This window comes from Lissotriton vulgaris, chromosome 5 (genome assembly GCF_964263255.1).
Source record: "Lissotriton vulgaris chromosome 5, aLisVul1.2, whole genome shotgun sequence".
NCBI lineage: Eukaryota > Metazoa > Chordata > Amphibia > Caudata > Salamandridae > Lissotriton > Lissotriton vulgaris.
In genome coordinates this window covers 87,955,825-87,976,478 of record NC_141693.1, presented here as the reverse complement: position 1 = coordinate 87,976,478, position 20,654 = coordinate 87,955,825, and the positions used below count along the sequence as shown (strand labels likewise).

Genomic DNA, 20,654 nt, shown 5'->3' with positions numbered 1-20,654 from the left:
TCCAGTTTGCAAGGAGGTGGGTGCTTCTGATGGTGGTGGGTGTTTGTGTGGCGAAGTCCTCTATGGTGGGTTGAGGTGTGAACCTGGAGGAGATCTTAAGAATTTTGTTGTGGAAAAAGTCTGAAAGGTCATTGCTGAGGATCTGTTAGGGGATGCTGGTATTGGTGGCGGCTGTCGGGCTGGTGAATTTTTTGACGGTTTTGAAGAGTTAATTGCCGAAGCTGGTGTAGGGTTAGAGTCTGATCACAAGGGCCACTTTCCTGGCTTCTTTGATCTGTGAGTGGTGCCTTCTGAGTGCAGATATATAGGTGCCTCCGGAGGTGGTTCACCATCTTCTTTACAGCTACTTGCAACAGCGCTTGGAGTTCCTTAAGCTCTCCATTTACCAGCATGCTTGAGCACGAGTTTTTGAGTGTCAGGTCCTTTTCATGGGGGCCAAGTTTATGGTGCAGTCTGATATACAATTGGTGAAGGTGGATAGGTAGATTAAAAAAAAACAGTCCTTGATTGTGTTTCATTGAAGAATTTAACTCCAAGTCAAAATTACACTATACATACTCATTAAATGACTTTTTAAAGGTAGGAAAATATGCCACCTGAATTTGTTGCTATTGCATCAGTTGGGGATAGAAAGATGTAGGTGGTGATGACCTCTTAGACTTCTTGGACTCAGGGGTCATGAAGGCGGTGATATGGACTTAGTAAATATTACTCTAAGACTTCTCTTTACTTTTTGTTGCTTGCACCACATTTTCCTCTAAACCCTCAGATGCAAATAGGAGGATGCTGGTGGTTCAAGGTGTAAATCCAATGACTGCATCAGTACTTCAAATGGTCCATTGTGTCATTCCCTAACACTCCTGGTAAATGTCTGAGATAACATGATGAAAGCCTCTTCATGTCACTGAACAGGATGAGAAGGATAAACCTTTCCAGCTTCTGAACGTTTGGCCAACATTATACTCCCGAGGAGTATGAGAGCGATTGGCAAGCTTCTGACATTCAGGACATACTTGAGAACACTTTTTATGAAACACATCTAATTGAAGTCCTTGTTTTTCACTATCATGTTCTGTTCCATCTTGATAGCCCAGAAACCGGAGGCATGTGGTCTACAGCTGGTTGCACTGTTCTGAAGTCTGTGTCAGACTATACATCCTGCTTCTGCAATCACACCACCAACTTTGCAATCCTCTTGCAAGTATACGAAGTTCAGGTAAGCATCAACATATGTTTTGGATACCAGGTGAGGCAGGTGACGTCTGTGCATGGCCTATTTTCCACCACCTATCTTGTCTTTGAATTTCCAAAGATGTACATTGAAAGCTGAGGAGCACTAGAAGTATACTTGATGAGTTTTACAGAGTTCAACACAATATGGCCTAATGATTAAAGAATGCTATAGAGTGCCATGTTTTCAACATGGAAGTCAATTGTTGGTTGCATTTAACCTCAACATTCTGATTAATAAGCTATTTATTGAAAAAGGTCTACAATAGGTTTTAGCTACTTTATTATTGCTAGATGTTAGTAGTGCTCTATGTTTCCTAATGCTTGATTCAGACTATCGTCAAACCCCTGGCTCTCTTCTTGAGAAATTAACCCTTCAACGAATCCCTTTGTTGAGCAGCTGAGATCAGAATGACCACAAAATGGTCTACTATTGCTATTACTCTAGCTGTTTTTTTTTGTGTAAATAGCTTCAGTTTCACACCTTCTGCTCATGAATTAGTGTCCGCTTAATTATATTTTTATAACATATTCACACACACACACATATATATATTAATGGCGGACTGTGAAAAAACAAAGTAAAGAATGTGGCACGAAGTAACAATGTCTATGTCCTTATATCTCCCGGAGGGGAATTGACAGGAAAGGAGAGAAAGTGATATAAATATCTAAATATTTTCAAATATTGTACTCATACATGGTTTTTGCTAAATAAATAAAACCTCCAATAAATGTATCTATATTCACTACGAAACCTAAGGTTACAGGGACGTTATAGTTAGGTTCACAATTTACACACACAAAACCACAAAAATTCAGCAGTTATAGCGTAGCTATGCAGGCACGCAGCCCCCCTCCCCAGGCCAGTATTGGCTCCTGGGTCCCCATCTCACAGTTCACTGCCAGTATATGAAGGGGGGGCATGCAACCTTCCTCCCCAGGCCAATATTGATTCCATCTACCCTATCCGTAGGGGCCTGGTCATTAAATGGTGGGTGCCCTGGAGCCCACCCAGGGCACCCATTGTCTCTTTGTTGAAGGGTGCAGGGGGAGCCCCGGTACCCCCACAGCTAAAATGCTGCTCCCTGCGGTCAGGAGCAGTTTTAACATCTAACAGATGAAAAGTCTGCTCCCAGCGGGCAAGAACATTAATAATGCTTCCGCCCACTGGGAGCGGACTTAGTGTTTGCTCTCTCTTGGCTGGATCTATAAAATTGCTCCTGCCAAGAAAGAGCAAACACAGGTTTCCCTAAAGCACTATGTCCCCCCAGGACATAGCTGTAGCCGGCCCTGAGGAATGGGGTACCCTGAGTCATTAATGTCTCCAGGAGGGGGACTGTGTGGCCCCCCTCTAATTTGTTGGCACGGCCGGGCTCCTGGGGTTGGGGTCCCTGAGGCCAAAAAAATGGCAGGGGAGAGAGGCTGCACATCTTTCCTCCCCCTATTTCTTTAAGGCTGGCCCCCGGGGGTGGCATTCCCTGGGGCAGAAATTGGCCTGGGGAGGGACTTTGCTGACTCCCCTCCCTCATCTGCATTCAGCCAGGCCCAGGGAGATGGGGTCTCCTGGCCTGAAAGTGGTCTTTGGAGACAGCTGCATGCCCCATCTTCCCCTATTATATTAATAAATCCATCACCGGGACCTGGCTAACCTGGGGGACATATACAAAACAAGCACCAGTGCCCCCACTTGTTTTTGTTTCCCAATTTTACCATGGATTTGCGGATCCTCCACAAATTTACAGTAAAATATTTTTAAAAAATGTTCTGGGCCCCAGGCAGGGCCCTCTTAGAATCCATCCCCTGGCTTGGGGGATCAGGGAATTCTTACCCTGCCCCCTTATGTATTCCCCCCCCCCATTTTTTCTTGGGACTCAGCGGAGTCCGAGTCCCAAGATGGCTATTGCAGTAATGGCAGCCAACCAGATCTCATTTTAAAATCTGTTGGATTTGCGGACCCTCCATGTCCCTAGATATCTAGAAACATTTTTTCTTTAATATCTCTAAAACTACTGCACAGATGTACACCAAAACACAAAAAGAGATCTTTTCGGACCAAGATCTAGCTTTCTGCCAAATTTGGTGTAATTCCGTTCAGGGGTTTGGGTTGTAGTCTTGTTCGAAATCCCAATGTGAAATTGCATGGGGAAAGCAGGTTTTGGGACCCCCTTTTTTCTAAGCTCTCACTTGACGAATCACCCTGAAACTATCAAGACTGCAGCTGATTGAGTTGTCAACTAGTTTTTAAAATTTCGGGAAGATTCGTCGAACGGCGCCATAGCTATTAGTAAATTAGTAGCTATTAGTAAAACAATAAACACTCTGTCTATGGAAACTAGGTCCAAACTATAACTACCTACTGGCGACCACTAGTAGGTAATCTATATATCAGGCCCTGCAGCCACCTACCGCTTTTCACAGCCACTGGCCATGTACAGCGGATGTTGGCAGCCCAAGGATCGATTAAAAAACAATATATGAATGCACACAAATAATCAATATGCACTAAAAAGTAAAATCATAAAATAGATACCAATTCCAGTACTTTCATACAACACAAACTAAATCCACACTCACATTTACTATCTACCCCCCTTTTCCATCCATCTATGTGCAGACATACTGTTGTTTGAACTTGTCATGGACTAGATGCTAAAAATAAAGGGGCAAATCATGACTTTGGCAGTTTTACCACCAGCCTGTCCCGGCGGCTATTCAGAAAACGTCGCCAAGCCGGCAGCATCCCGCCCACCATACTTTACCACAGGGCTGGTTGTGTGTAGGCGGCGGAGTCATGTTGGTGTAACGCTTTGGCTCTGGTAATGAGCCTGAAGCTATTTCCTACCATGCTACACTGTCTCCAGCCAGTCAGGTGCACTGCTTCCTTGCGCAAGAGAAACAGTACCCACACCCGACCCGAAGGCATTGGAGGTCAAAACATAAGTATCAGTTACATTTCACAAGGGCACATTCACCATGGAGGCAGTTTTTTCCCTCATTACCTGCCTTTCTGCTTACTCTCACATGGTGGTGTCTCCGCCATTAAAAAGATCGGTGGAAAGGTAGGTCATAATTCACAAGGCAAGAAAAATGACTGTACCACCTCCATGCGCCACTTCTGACTCTCCCGCCACTGCCGCAGGATCTCTAATATCGGCAAAAGAGGTGGCCTAGAGTCATTGTTCCCGCTCACTTCATATTCGTGTGGTCTGACCACCAAGGAAGCGTGTGGGCTGTTGGACCGCCAAAAAGCGATGGTGGTTCCCTAACCATCTAAGTAGTAACCAGGTCCTAAGTCCCCTTCTTGACTTCCCATGAAAAAAGCCTGTTCTGTTAGTAACCAAAGTGCCACCCCCCTAAACAGAACAGCATGCATAAAAGGTGTCAAGTTAAGAGAGTCTCAGGTAGGAGCATAAAAACCACAAAGGATAGAAAAACCTCTTGGCAATATTGTAAAGGGTTGCTTATGAGGTTTGCCATGCCCCTTTCCTGGACTTCATGGCATGCATTTGGCAAGTGAAGAAGTTCAAGTTTGCCGTCCTCCGTGGCATGCTAAATTCCTCAGTCCCCCTTCTTCCCTTTATGTTATACACTCTAAGGGCCAGATGTAGGTCGCCCAATACCGGTCCGTAACGGCCGAAATTACCAAATTTCGGCCGTTACTGACCGGTATTGGGCTTTTTAGATGTAGGTGGCATTTTTTTAGGATTCAGTATTTTACCGAATCAGTAATTTAAGGATTCAGTAAAATACTGAATTCTTAACATACCGATTCGGTAAATTACCGAATCCAGGATGTAGGAAACACTCAAGTTGGTGCATTCCTCAGTTAAGGATTCGTTATTTACCACCAACTACAAGTTGGTGGTAAATAATGAAAACCTTTGAAAAAGCATTTTTTTTGCTTTTCCAACAGTGCGATGTGGCAGACATACATGCCCCTAGGGCATGTATGTGTGCCACATGTGCACCCATACACAATTGAGGGGTGCAACAGGGTGTCAAAGTAAATACCGATTCGGTAATTACCGAAACTTACCAATTCAGTAATTTTTAACGGAAAAATTACCTACATTCCATTTACCTATTCATAAATACCAAATCGGTACAATTCGGTATTTAAGAATAGGTAAATTGAGATTACCTACATCTGGCCCTAAGTGACTTGAGGAAATCACCTCTGAGTGAGAGCAGATGTGTCCCAATAATTCAGGAGTTGAGGGCCTTCAGCCTTGAGCTGTCCACAGAACCTAACAACATGCTTTTGGACAGCACTTGGAGTGCTTCTCCCTCCCCTGAACGCGAGGGCTCCATCACATAAAGCGAGAAGTGCGAATTCTAAGTTTAAATCCAAGGCTACCACAGTTCTGCTTGTGTTGGTTTCTTGAGTAATTGAACAATCGGTGCAGAGCTCTTTTACCGTCTTACACTTAACTGTTTGCTTCTCAAAGGAGTTTTCTAAGAATGTGCTGCTTTTGGCTGGATATATAGCAAGATTTGTTGACGTATCTAAAGTAAACAACTGACCATAACGCAATAACACATACAAAGCAACTGAACAACACAATTAAAACATAACAGGACAGAGATCACAACAAAACATAAAAAAGAACATAACACAACAATCACATTACAACACAGCACAATCACTTTTCAATAATTCAGCAAAAAAATATAGCAATCCAAAAAACAATAGAATATATATCCAGTTTTCATGCCATGGTGGTAAAATGTGTTTGGAGAAGGCACTGCCTTAATTTACCACTGAGGACGTGAAGAAGCATCAACAAAATTTTTTTCTTCAAAAATTGTATTCAGTCAACAACACTTAAAAACAGCCGGAAAAATGCCACATCGAAATACCACTTTCCAAGTACAAAAGGTAAACACCTGCCTCCTTCACAAATGCCAGTAAAGGTCCCAAGAAACTGTACTGCAAATATTGCTGCAACTGCTACTGTAAAGGATTTTTGGTATAACACTAAAATGTAATAGTGGTGAATGGCACTGAATTACCATTTGTGAAAATTGTCGGTCACCATCTTTGGATATCTTGCAATGCTAAGGTGTGTGCTGAAACATGCTGTAGAACTAGTGCGGTATTAGCATCTGTTTTACTGCACATTTGAGATGAACTTGGCTACATTCTGCTAATACAGTAGTATTTGCATACACTCTGGATGCAATAAAAAGAAAGTATATTGATACGATGCAAGAGAGTTACACAGACTTACTAAGATATATATCACACACACACATTATTATTGCTCTTGCATCTGCTTTTCTGATTCTCATTAGAATTTCTCTCTGATTCTCCAGGCATCTCCAAAGGTTCTCCACCTGCTAAAGCATTTTCTGTTCTCTTTGGTAGTTTTCTTTTTCAATGGTTTACTTCAGTGTTTATCAGGAATCTGCATTTGTAGGTATTTCTTTAACTCCTCCCATGCTCGTGACGGAACCGTTCTGTCACGAGCCTCGGGTGGGCTGTGCTAGTGACGGAACCGTTCCGTCACTGCCCGCTCGCCGCGCCTGCGCAGCACGAATTCCGCACCGGCGCTGACGTTCTAAAGAGCGTGCGGGCCGTGACGGAACCGTTCCGTCACAAGCACAGCTCACCCGCGGGCCGTGAAGGAGCGGTTCCGTCACGAGCATGGGAGCGCCGCGTGGCCCCGCCTCCCCCTTAATGCTGCGGCGGAATAGCCACCGCAGCGAAGGGGTTAAATACTGCTCCTGGAGCAGAGAGGCAAATAAAGGAGAACTGCAACTTGCTCGGCATCTTCGCAACTAGTTTAATCAAATAAAATTACGACTTTTCTTGGGACACTCTAAAAACATTTTTACCTATGGAAAAAGAAATAAGAAAAACTGAAGTTTATTTTATAGTAAAGAGCGTAGGGAAAACTCACCAAGGCTGTTTTTTAATACTCACGGTCCATCCGGTTGCCTTCATGGGACCAGTGTCACAAGCTCAACGCATACATTTTCTGTTCCAACAGAAGATACTATTATTAACCAAGATATCCTGTGACATGTTCTTTGCAAAATACCATATATAAAATAAGAGTTTGAGGAATCGAAGTTCCACATTCAGATTTCGTGCAATGCACAACGTTTAGACGTCATCAACTTGCAAGTCTAGTGACCTTTACGCAGCTTCACCTGTGCGCAAATTGTCCGGCAGAAAAATGATCACAGGGGAATTTTTCATCCCACAAATCAAATTGTTTGCCTTTTCTGTCACTATTTCTTGTTGAAAGCCTATTATAGGCAATATACTTAGGGCCCGATTATGACTTTTGGTGCAGCGGAAGTGGGCGGTATGCCACCATCCTGCTCCTGTCCACCAAAGCCGTGGTCAAGCCGCCCGCCAGATTATGAGTCTCCTCCTGTCTGGCGGACTGTTTTTTGGCATCCTCATGGCCGTGCCTCAGAAAACGGGCACTGCAATGGGAATGCCAATAACAGTTCCTGCACGGCATGGACTGTAAAGCAGGAATTGGGATGCATGCATACAGGGGGACATATGTGCCCCCTGCATGCACCCACATAACGTACTAGGAGGCCCTGTAGGACTCCATTTGTTTCCTCTCTGCCACGGTTTTCATGGTGGTGGAACTGCCATGGAAACTGAGACAGAGAGGAAACTTGTAATATGCTTGGTGGGACTGCAGCGGTCTCGCCAATCCTATTGCGGCCTCAAGACGGCTGCGCCTCCCCCAAAGAACGGCGGTTCCCTGGCGGTGGTGGTTGGCAGTTGTGGTCCCAGGGTGGTCCGATCGCCCAACTCATAATGGAGCGGTAAGCAACCGGTGCTGCAGTGGCTGGATAGCCACCATAACGCCACCATGAGTCTCGCGGTCCTTGGAATGCCAGACTCATAACTAGGGCCTTTGAGTGGGCTTTGGCCCACCCCTTACTTCCAATGGCTTACTTGATTCAGCACCTATTATTCATTTGATGACTTTTTTTCATTTCCATATGTGAGCCACCCACTACAGTATTGCTTTTTTACAAATTTTCCTTAGTGTTTATCTGTTTTTTCCCACGTGTGACAACATAGAATTTTTTTGTTGTAATCTTACTGTGATTATTTGTTTTCTGTTGCTTTGTGGAAACAGAACCATGGAAAAATACACGCATGTCTGCTTTAGTAACTTTGCACCTGATTCACAAACAGTCGCTGCACTCATGGCAGAGGGCCCACAGTCGTGGCGGGGGGCCCGCACTCGTGGTGGGACCTCTGCAATGAGAAACTGCAATGCTGAGATTCCCCCACGAGTGTGGGGCACCCACCACAACTGCAGGGCTCACCACTAGTGCGGAGGCCCTTTGTGAATATGGCCCACAGTGTCCATTTTTGCATACTTCTATGTCCTCTCTCTCTCCCTCATGTTTGCACCTCCTATTCAGCAACCCCTCCCCCCCATGTCCCTGTGTAGCTGTTCTCGCCTTTGGCGCTCATCCCATCCACTCCTGCTTCTATCTTTCACACACCTCCCGTGTTGCAATTGTTGGTGAGGTCTCAGTAGCTCTCTGTGCACTGCCACTAGGCTGATTAATTTAGCTGATGTTAGTGGTACATCGTGCATATTTTATTTTTATTTAATGATCGAAAATGTCCATTGGGTTTCTTGAATTGCTAAGTTATTAAGGAAAATATAATCAAAAAAATTCAAGATAGCCATTGTGGACTTATGCGGACACACCGTCATCATCTTATTATGAGTTTTTGGTATACTTTGATAACAAAAATTCCAAGATGCCCACCTCTGTATGCCCTTGATAAAAACATTCCAAGATGCCCACCTGCCCATGATAAAAACATTCCAAGATGCCCACCTGTGCATGTCCATGATAAAAACATTCCAAGATGCCCAGATGTGCATGTCCATGATAAAAACATTCCAAGATGCGTACCGGTGCATCCACATGATGAAAAATATTCCAAGATGCCCATCTGGGCATGACCGTGATAAAAACATTCCAAGAAGCCCACATGTTTATTCCCATGATAAAAATATTTCAAGATGCCCACATGCGCATGCCCATGATAAAAGCTTTCCAAGATGCCTACCGTTGCATGCACATGGTAAAAATATTCCAAGATGCCCATCTGGGCATGTCCATGATAAAAACATTCCAAGATGCCCACATGTGCATGCCAATGATAAAAACATTCCTAGATGCCTACAGGTGCATGCACATGGTTGCACACACCGGTTGAATGGCTTATTATATTTCATTCAAGATGGCCACCCTTGCATGAGACTGTAGTCATCTTTAATGTTTTTGCCATTAAGTACGGCAAAAAAAACAAGCATTAACAAGGCCAAAAGCTCTGCCACCGCATATTAATAGAAAGACCTATTGTCTTTGCACATGCTTGTTTAACTATTCAAACTTCATCACGTTGATAGAGTTTCTGATATATAAAAAAATATGAAAATCATTCTGAAGATGGTGTAAGCATTAGCTTGTAACTTTGTTGATTTTAATAGAAAGGGAACTTTTCAAACTATATGTATATATTCATTCAATAAAATATAAATATTTATTATTTGCACAGTGAATAAAATAATATTTGTTTGCTGAAATAGAGAACCTTGGAAGAAGAGTCTACATTGAAGACCTTGACGTTTGTCGGTTGTGGTGTCTCCTTTTGCGCCTTAATTGTGACCTTCATTCTTTTCTTGGCGGTTGGGTAAGTGTCAAAACTGGTGACCATATACATTTCACTGTAAAAGATTATGTTATGTTCTAAGTCATCTGAACGTGTATGCATATATAATGTATTATTTATCGTCAGCAGACTAACGTACATTCTATTTTGCAATGTGTGGGTCAGATGGTTACATTTTGTTCGAAGACCCAACTGGGCAGCAGCCATGCAATCTGAGCAAGCCAACACAGACCTGCTCAGGACTTCATTTGGGTGTGGGAGGGTGAAACAAAGGAGGAAAATGCATTGCAGAAGAAAGAGTGGAGAGAAAGGAAAGAAGACTTCAATGAAAGATAGTGAGAAGGAATAAGGGGGGCAAAAATAAAGAGGAAAATGGGAAAGAAGGGAGAAAGGAAGGGTGAAATGAAGGAAGAACAAGAGAAGTCAGGCAGCATGGAAGGAAGAAAGAGAATGGGAGATAAGTTGAGATAGAGTGAGGAAAGAATGGCGAAAAGAATGAAATAAATGAGGAAGCAAAACATTGTGAGCTGTGTATTTCCTTTCGAAAATTGAAATCAGCTAACACAATCTATAGTCTCAATGATATATGATGTAAAGTTTGGAAGTCTTGCTGAATTTCAAATATATATTTGTTACTTGTGTTGATGGGGGCATTTGTCAGAGTGTAGTTTGGTGAACCTCTCTATGGTGACCTATATAATAGATTTTTATAATGCATGGGAACCTGCATTTCCTATGTAAAGGAATGTATCAAATTTCCCATTTAGACGTATCTATTTGTCTGTAATAAAGAAATGATATAGCTGGACAACTCTAATAACTTTTTATAGTTGAATTCTGAAGCCACCATACTTGCTACCAGAGCCAGCAGCCAGAGTAAAGGGCAGTGCAAGAAGAAGAATTAGCACTGCAATAAAAAGGGAACGGGCTTTTACGTTCTAAGGGTATATTTCTCTAACAGGAAATTTGGAGATATTTATGGCAACATCTTTAATTTTGTCATGCTATAGAGCATTGAAGTAAAGATAGAGAGCCTCATTTAGAGTTTGGTGCACAGGTACTCCATCATAAATGTGTCAGATAGCCCATTCATCTTCCTACACGTGACTTAGGAAACACTGTACTTGTGATAAAACCAGACAGGTTTTCCTCTACGTTTGTAACGGAGTAACTTGTCCACCAAACTCCAAGTCAGGCTCATAATCTTTGCCTGTTCCACACAATCTGAGCCACAGTGTTTTTTCAATCTGACTTCCATTAAACTGGCTGTACTACATTTTTCTAATAAATACTAACAGCTTTTTGGTGCGCTGAATTTCTCAGTATGGATTATGCTTTTATTCTTCTTGTCTGCAATGAACAAGAAACAGTGAGACACTATAGATTAAAGCAATTTACCAGAAGGTTAATGGGGTGACCATGGGGGCCACTTACCATTAAAGGGGTGGTGTGACTAGAGGAGTAATTAGGGTTTAAGGGAGGGTTGGGAAGAGCTTTAGTGAGGGATGTGCAACCATCCACAAATGAGTAAGCCCATTCCTATCCGTAAACTGCACTTCTAAGGTTACTACAGCCAAAAGGGGCCCAATACAGTCAAAAATGTACTCCAGGTCAGAGCTGGAGTGAGTCTAGCACCACACATAACTAAACACTGGTACTGAATCACCCACCAATAGAAAATAGTATAGGCGGGGACTTAAAATATAAACCCACTGAATTTAAAAAAAATTACATTAAAGTATTTAAAATAGTTAAACATATAGATACATTTAATGTAGTGTATACAATTATTTTTTTAATAATATTTTAATGTATTGTAATAACTTTTTTCTATTTAAAAAAATGAGTGTGACCTAAATTGTTATTAAGATGCAATTACATTACTTTTAAATAATTCTGTTCATCACTTTTAATAGTTATTACTACATAATAACAATTTTTTGTGTTCTTTAGGAAGGAATGTTTTTTCAATTTAAATGTCAGACATATATCTGTGATTTGATATGTTCAAAATATTACATTTAAAATGAACATTTATTTATCAGCCCTATACCTTGATTTGTTTTACTTTTAAGATATTATATATTTTATATTACTATTAAAGATAGCAATTTTGTTTTCAAGTGTAACAAACTGTTTTACTTTAAGTATACTGTTGTTGAGGGGCAGAGTGCTTTCTATGGTAAAGTTTAGGGAAAATGTAGAACGATTATTAAACTTTAAAAAAACATAAAAAAATGATTTTAACATAAAAATAAAAGATATTTATGTCACATATTAATGTAAATTATTTTTATAGATTTATTTTAAATGTAGTAAAAAATAAAAAATGCTTCAACATTATTAGGTTAATGCTGAATTAAATTGTAATTGATGTAAATATATTACTTTAATAATAAAAAAATTTAAAGATTAGAAAACACACCTAAAGTAAATCAAAATATAGTGTTACATCAATTCATACAGTCAAAAAAGCTGATTAAAATAAGTTAAAATACAAATACTTTTTTTTCAATATTTTTAACATTATATTTAATGTATTTGTATTTTTAACTATTTTAAATAATTTAATTTAATTTACAATGATGTACTACAGAGTTTCATTTTAAGTCTCTACCTTTATTTTTTTCCATGGTGAGCGTTGCAGTATCAATGGTTGCCCATGTGTGGTGCTGGACTTACTACTGCTTCTTTCTGGCTGTAGCAACTTTACACCTCTCATTTGGCTACGCCCGACGTTTCATGGAGTGGAACCATGTATGACTACACTTTTGAAGAACTTCACACTTGTAAATGGTGAATAGCACAAAGTAGTAAAGCTACTCAAACGTGCAAGAGTAAACTTACGTGTGGCTATTTACGTTGTGATTAGGACCCTGTGAATTAAAGACCATCTCCATTCTCATTCCCCATCCTTCATTACAGATACCTCTCAAAGGTGAGGTTGGACAGTTACCTGAAAAGCTACAGAGAATAACGAAAACATGCTTGATCTGCTTAGTAAGAAACCCTAGCAGCCAGACAGAGAGGTACACTTTGGTTGACTATGTTGTCATGGACACACTGAAACATACATACTTGTACACGGGGCCGGACTGGGACAAAAGTAGGCCTGGGCCCAAAATAAAAGTCCCCTCCACTAGTAATTTGATAACTAAAAAGATGGTCCATGTTTTCAAATTGGGACAGTTTTGAACTTGTAAAGACACTCTGTGTTATGATTTTTAAGGTATGGAAGACTGTATGGATTTGAGGTTACAGCCACAGCTCTATGCATGTTCTAATATCTAGGAAATCAACTGTAAAAACTGGCCCAGCAGACCATAAAACAGGCCTACAAGCACCCAAAAACGACCCACACACTGGCATGTGAGACAAGCATACTGGACACGGCCTTATTGCCCTAAAGGCAGCCAGATCATGCTTGTACACACACATCTACATACAACCACACAAAACATACACATAGGTACACACACATGCACTGTGAACAATGACACATGCACCACTCTTTCACAGGTATATACAGTCAACAACAGGTTCATACACAGTCGTGCACAAATATGCACACACACACTCATGCATCCAACCTAGAGTCATGCACTCCTACTTGCTGCATAATCAGTCACATTTTTAAGGATTATACCATCCATTAATGTTGCTGAAAGTGGTATCCTGAAGTTGACTGGTAATTCTATGTATTACTATGTTTGTCTCTCAACTCAATAGTTTAAGGGTTGGTTATAATGAATTTCAGTTACATTTCAGGCTTTCAGGCACCTGGAACCCTCTCCTGAACTACTGTGAGAGACATTCCTTCTAGGTCTCTATTGTAGACACCATACCCAGGAATGACCTCCAAGAAGGCTTCTCTCAAACCTCCATCCACTACAGCTATCAGCCACCTCTGCTCACACAAACACTTTTAGTTAGACTGGCCTCAAAGTTTGGTGATGTTATCATAGACACCTGCAGATGTTGGCTTGCCATATAATGCTCTCCTGGCTTAAAGCACAAAGCACGCACTGAGAAATAGACATAAGACCTCAATTCAATGAAAATGTATACATCTAAGTCAAATATGTAAGCTGGTCTAATTGAATAATCAGCCTTGAACAAAAATCAGACACAGATGAATTGCAGACCGGTTCTGTTCCTGCCCAGCCGACTTATGGCCCTGGCAAACAGACTGTACACCTAGATGGGGCAACCAGTGCAACAAGGATCTATGGAAGTGTACACTGCATTCATGCACATGTGCACATAGGGCATCCCTCAAATAGACCTAGTCTTGGCCACTACGTTATCAGGGTATGCAGATGGACTCTGGCATTTTAAAGGGACCCTGAGGACTGAAATGCTTATAGGACCTTTTCTTGTAGCTCTGAAATAACTCCTTGTGGAGGGATGCAAAATATAGACCGATCATGACAAAAAGTGCCAGATCGTGCGGTTTCTTGACTTTTTGATTTGCATGTGACACATCCAGGAACCCCCAAAAATGTGAATGTAAGAACAAGTTAAATATGCCTGACATTCAGTTTTACAGATGAGCTATTCCATCCCCATCTGTAATAGTAAAGCCTGGGGGCCATTTAGCAAATAAAAAAAGTTTTAATTTGACCCAGCCCTCATCTTAAATACTGTGCCCCTTTAACATTTATTCTGGCCTGATCTGGAGCAAGTGTGTGCTTATCAGATCAAGAAAAAAGGTTCCCTTCTTCGGAGAATTTTAATGAGGGAGTAGAATTATTTGTTATGCTTTACATGCAGACCATCAGAGATGCTAGTGAACAAGGTATTAGCAAGACTATTAATGTGGCATATTAGATCAGAAGAAATAGGTTGATGACTTCCCAGACATATAGACAGATAATACATTCATGTATGCCAAGGGAAGTTCCAATGTTTGTAGGTTCTTAGGTTTTAGGCTGGATTTGAAAAGATCACTTAGCGTGCAACATTACGGCTCAAAGCCAGATTTTGAGTGCATGTGCGGCTTCAGCAGTTGTGGCCTTCAGCTTGATCAGGACTTCTGCTTTGGTGGTGATGAGGGATCTTCTGCTCTGGCAGTGGTAACACTAGTCTCTCAATCCTACAACAGAATGCCTGATGGCACATTGATGCTTCATTAGTGAATGTCTGTGAGTAGTTTGCACTCTGAGCTGATTGAGAGACAGGTAGACCCCTCAGAATTAGGTCACTCTAATCTTCGCTCTTGAAAGTCTCGGTGCAGTTCACAACAGCAGCCGTGTACGAAACAGGTAGGTCCTACATTACACAAGCAACTCATGGCTTCTCTCCCTCTCTCAGTCAGCTTCCTCCGGATGTTCCGGTAATATTCAAGGCTTGACTGCCTGGATAGTCTCTCCTGCTGCAAGGCCAGGCACACTCCTTCCTCAGTGAAGTGTGAGATCACTGCATCTAGCCTTTTTAAAGCAGTGATCAGAGACGGACAAAAAGAAGGCCCAGCTTTCAAGCTTTCTCACCTTGAACACAAGATACTGCAATCCCACCCTTCACCCCACCATGTACTAAACAGCAGTGTTCAGGAATAATTAATTAGCAGCCAACACAGATTTCACTGAATTTCTAAAGGTAGCCCTTCCTTCAACCTACCTCACTCCAGTGTCTGGGGCTTCAACCTCTAGCCACAGGAAGACAGTCAATACACTTTGACAGGAAACGGCCACTACAACGCGGCCGTTTCCACGCATGCATTACAACTCATGCGTGGTTACCACGAATAGCCTTTACCACGCATACTTTTACTATGAGATACGTAGTAAAGGCATGTGTGTTAAAGGCTAAAATTTAAAAAGGGAGCTTGAGAGCCCCCCCCCCAAAAATGTGTGCAAAAAAAGGGGCTTGTGGGGGTTCCCCCTCCAAAAAACCCACATTTGTTTAAGTAGCGATGTGGAGGCAATCGGGAGGCAATCGGCGTCGTGAGAGGAAACGGAAAGACACTAATCTTTCCTCTTTACAACGTGCATCGTCAACCCGGAGGATCATGGAGAAGAGACACATTTTTTATTAAAAAAATAATAAAGGGGTCCGATTTTAGGGTTAACCCCTTAGCTGCTCCGAACGTTCCACGCCAGTGCGGAACGTTCTATTGAGCGGGCGGGTCCACGACGGCCAACCGACGAGCACAGCACTACAATGGTAGTGCACGCGAGGGCCGTTGGACATCAGAAGCAGCCATGAGGTTATGGGCAGGTGAGTTTGTAAGAAGGGTTTAGGAGTGGGGAAATAACCTTTACCAAGAGTATGCCCTTGCCATACATGAATTTACAACGAAAATCGTTGTAAAAGTATGCATGGTAAAGGAATATTCGTGGTAAAGGTTAAGCGTGAGCATGGCATTCGCGTTCTAACGCATGCGTGGTAAAGGCATGCATTGCAACGGAATGCATTGTAATGTCATACAACCCACTTTGACTGTCTGGGACAGCAATGCCCACCCCCATCTTGTGCCAGGCTAAACCAGAGGCCATACAAAATGGGTCCCACTGGTGTAGTACACAGACTTTCCACACAAACTAAGTCCTACTACCTCACAGTGCTACACATGCACTGTACATATATGCACTCACCATGCACACAGAATGTCAACATAAGGGATCCAGCTTCACATACAAGTGAAATATTGGAGGGCTGGGAGTAGGACACACTCTCATTTGGCACAGGAAAAAGGTCTGGTCTTACTAATGATTGACAAAAGCTCTGTATTTCTTCCATACCACTTTCCATGACTTATGCGGTGCATGGAGGTTAGCCAATGAAGAAGCTACATCTGCCACCTGGATTATAATTGAAATGTGTCCATCTTGACCATTTTCTCTCTTTCAGAGTTCCTAAGTCTGAACGAACCACTGTGCACAAGAACCTGATTTTCGCCCTCGCTGCAGCCGAAGCCTTGCTGATGTTCAGTGAACTGGCAAAAACGAATGAGGTAGGACCATATTTATTGTTGGGTTGGCACCAAATACGTTCAATTAAATTTCTGTAGTTGTACTACAGGGGGAAAACAGAAAGCAGCCCAAACCATCTAAGTAGTGCACTAAGAGGTAAGAAATCAGAACGGTTAAACCCAGCCCTGTACCCAAAATCAGCCTAAAAATAGACAAAAGACTACGATAGCGCATTGAGGAGAGAAAGTGGACACAAGTTCATACCTAATCAAACAGAAACTGATGTCAGGTTTTCCCGAGAACAGAAACTCTTTGCACAATTATTAGTGTTGATAACAGTAAATAATGTCTAGGAAATGCATAAAATGCTACATTTATTTTTTAAAGTAGCCTGTGTGGGCTGTGGAAAGTAATTTTTATCTAGAGAGAATGTAATTTAAACTTAATGAAAGGGCTATGTGTTTTAGGCATAGTTACCATTCAGACTTTCTTTATACATCAGGGGCTAGAAGTACGACTCACCAATTTGTGACTCGCAAATTACGTCGCATTCGTGACTAGCAATTTGCGACTCTCAAATTGGGATGTACAACAGTGTCTCAGACACTGAGATTCCTAATGGGGTCGCAAATTGCATGCCTCATTAATATTAATGAGGCAGGCGCAATTTGTGACCCAATTAGGAATGGCTAGCACTCCCAGGGATGGTGGCCTGCTGGGGTCAGCAGGCCACCATGTCTGTGACTCGCAAAATGAGGTTTGTACATGGCCATGCCCTAAATTGTGGCCGCAAACAGGCCGATTGCCTGTTGCCAACCACAATTTAGGATCGTACATCTGGCCCCCAGTTTCAAATTAAGAGTGGCCCTGTTAATTGTAGTGGTGGCCATTGCAGGTAAGACCGGTGGGGCGGGGGGAGTCAACAGACGACGGTATGGGGAAATAAAAGAATTAAAAAAAGAAAACCATTTACCTTGCACTTGCCTCATCGCTGACTCAGCGATGTGGTGAGTGCAGGGTAAGTGGTTTAATTTATTTTTTTGTATTTATTTTCCCTATTCTGTCGTTTGTCAACTTTGCGGGTTAAGCACCAAAATCTGCATGTTACTCGGCATTATCTGTTACAAATTATTGGAAGTTGTTTATTGGAACTGATACATTTTGACTCAGAAGAGACACATTTGTTTGGGTCCAATTCATATTGGACCAAACACCTTGCTGCTTGTAAGGCCAGTGCATTTTAGTTGTTTAAAAATGAAGCAGAACAATTCATAAAACGTAACATTGTATGCAAATAATGAATGTAAATAAAACAATGTGTGATAGACAGCAAGCAATAAATAAGCACAGAACCTGTAAATCAAAATAAAAAGAGAAATTAACAAAATCATGGTGATTTGTGAACATCATCAGATGGATTTTGGTAATTAACATACAATGTTACGTTTTATGAATTGTTCATGCTCCATTCCCCCTTTTATTTTGTTTTCTTTTTCCCTTACTTGCTATTTCTTTTTCATGATTTAGCTATAGGTGTTTATTGATTCCGTTTTATTATACCTCCTTAAATTTCATTTGTATACCTCTTATGCCTCTCGTTGATTGACTGTATTACATTTTGTATTTATGCTATGTTTTTGGTTTCAATAAACTTGAACTTAAAAAATTGAAGCAGAGCTTAATTTGAGCAAGTGGTTGCTGGCAGGGGTCACCAGCACTTATTTTTGGGGCCCAGCACTTATTTTTTCTCAATAGCCATTTCCCAAAAACTCACAAACGGGAAAGAAGGAGGAAGAGAAAGACAGAGAAACAGCCACAAAAAGAGAAGTACGAACCTGCAAGTGTGAGATAAAGGAGAAGGGGGTGTCTGGCAGGCCAGAGGTTGACCAAAGACTGTGAAGCCGTGGTATTCGTGCTAACATTTAATAACATGGACCACAGGTTTGCGAATAGAGTTTTGGTCATCGGCACTCATTATTTTACAACTCTATCATAAAACAAGAGACACCAATTAAAATGGCCCTCTTGCAACCACCACCGCCACAGGCACGCTGAGGTTGCATGCAGTCCAACACCTTCAGTGTGGCCTGCTCCCTTTTGTTTTTCTGTGTTATTATTTTTAACGAATGGACTGCATCTCCCAGGGTTGAGTGCCACGGATTAACAGCGTACATGTGATTGAAGCAGATTAGTCTGCCAAGGCTGGCCTTTTTCCACTGGCCTGCATGACCTGGGCCTTGCACCTTCCCTTGGGTTCTTATACATTTGAGCAAGCCATCTACAGACGGTTGTTCTGCCTCTTCCTGCCCTGATCCCTCCTGGTCCCTCCACGCAGGGAGTCCACCCTGTGTCCAGGTGAAGGATCTGTGGTGGCTCCTCAAAGGAGCGCTGCGGGCGGTGGGGCGGGGCGGGGGAGGGGCATGGTGGAGGGTAGCAAACTCCGGCATACGGCCGAACGGAGTTAAGTAAGTAAATAAATAAATAAAACATATTAAATTGCGCATGCTGCAACGCCAAATGGCAATGCAGCATGCTCATGTAATGCCAAATGGCGATGCAGAGCGCGCATGTAATCCGTTTCACATATTTATTGACTAACTTAAATCTGTTCAGCTGTATGCCGGAGTTTACTACCCCCACCCTGTCCCTCCACTGCCCCGCCTCACCGCCCTGCAGCACTCCCTCAAGGAGCCGCCACTGTGAAGGATGAGGAGGTTAAGGTCATCTTCCTTTGGCATCTTTCTTCTTCAGGTCTATTAGGCCTATTCATTCTCCTGTTTAGGTCTAGGGCCAAGCTCCAGCCCTTGAGTGTATCCCATCCCAAATCCTTCCCTAACCCCTTCTCTTCTTTGCTCCGTCTACCCTACTATTAATATTCTTTCCACAGCATTATCTTACATTTGCTTGTGGGTACTTCTGGAGTGATTGAAACTGTTGCATCTTCTCAGGAGTACTCACCTATAGAAACAGGAACATCCACATGAGAACATTTATTCACACTTAAGTTGCTTGATACTGGTATAATGTCACTTGTCTATTTATGATATAACTTCTGCACTCTCATCAGGTTGTTTGCGTTACTGTGACGGCGTTCCTGCACCTCTTCTTTATGGCATCATTTGCCTGGATGCTCGTTGAAGGGCTTCTTTTGTGGAGTAAAGTTGTTGCAGTGAACATGAGTGAGGACAGAAGAATGAAGTTCTACTATGTGACCGGGTGGGGTAAGTCTAGCTGTTCCTTAAGAGTGCACACAGAGGCCATCAATACCATTTTGCTGTGCATGTCTGATGTTGCGTTGGAGGGAGGGTGGGGACACATCCCAAGGCAGATAAGGCATAATATGGAGAGAGTACAGAAAGTGAGGTCAGAGGTCTTGTCGTGTGAGGTGTGTCCTGAGACCTTTGTTGGAAGTGTCATTGCCTTTGCCCTCCCTTAAGCTTTCCGGGAGTGTATATCAATTAAAGAAGACCTTGTCAATCTATTACCCATCCTACAAAATGGTGTCTTTTGACTATGAGCTATCAAACGGTTGGACCATATGAGGCCCTTGTTGAAAAAGAATCAGCTGATGTTTTACATGAGCTAGATTGGGCTGTCTTGCTAGTCTACCCAATAATATTGTATGAGGAGTGAGGGAACAGGCAAGAAACTAAAGTGTAGGTATGTTGGAAATGGACTGTGAACAGTGCTCCTCTGCCTTCTGGCTAGGTTCACTCTATAGAAATACCATATACATACAAGCATACATTGATACATACCTGTATATGTGTATATATGTTTTGCCAATAACTTTGGTGCTGCTTGATGAATCTTCACGAAATGTTAGAAAC

At 42.1% G+C, this 20,654-nt stretch overlaps 1 protein-coding gene across 2 annotated transcripts in view; it reads left to right on the top strand.

The window, feature by feature from the left end:
• The window catches only part of ADGRD2 (adhesion G protein-coupled receptor D2), a 381,222-nt gene that overhangs the window by 108,141 nt on the left and 252,427 nt on the right, over positions 1-20,654 (top strand). For both annotated transcript variants that reach the window (XM_086919969.1, XM_086919967.1), the window contains exons 13-16: positions 1,090-1,216; positions 9,828-9,931; positions 16,763-16,865; positions 19,892-20,045. In XM_086919969.1, coding sequence (XP_086776095.1) covers positions 1,090-1,216; positions 9,828-9,931; positions 16,763-16,865; positions 19,892-20,045 — 488 coding nt within the window. The remainder of the gene's footprint in view (positions 1-1,089; positions 1,217-9,827; positions 9,932-16,762; positions 16,866-19,891; positions 20,046-20,654) is intronic.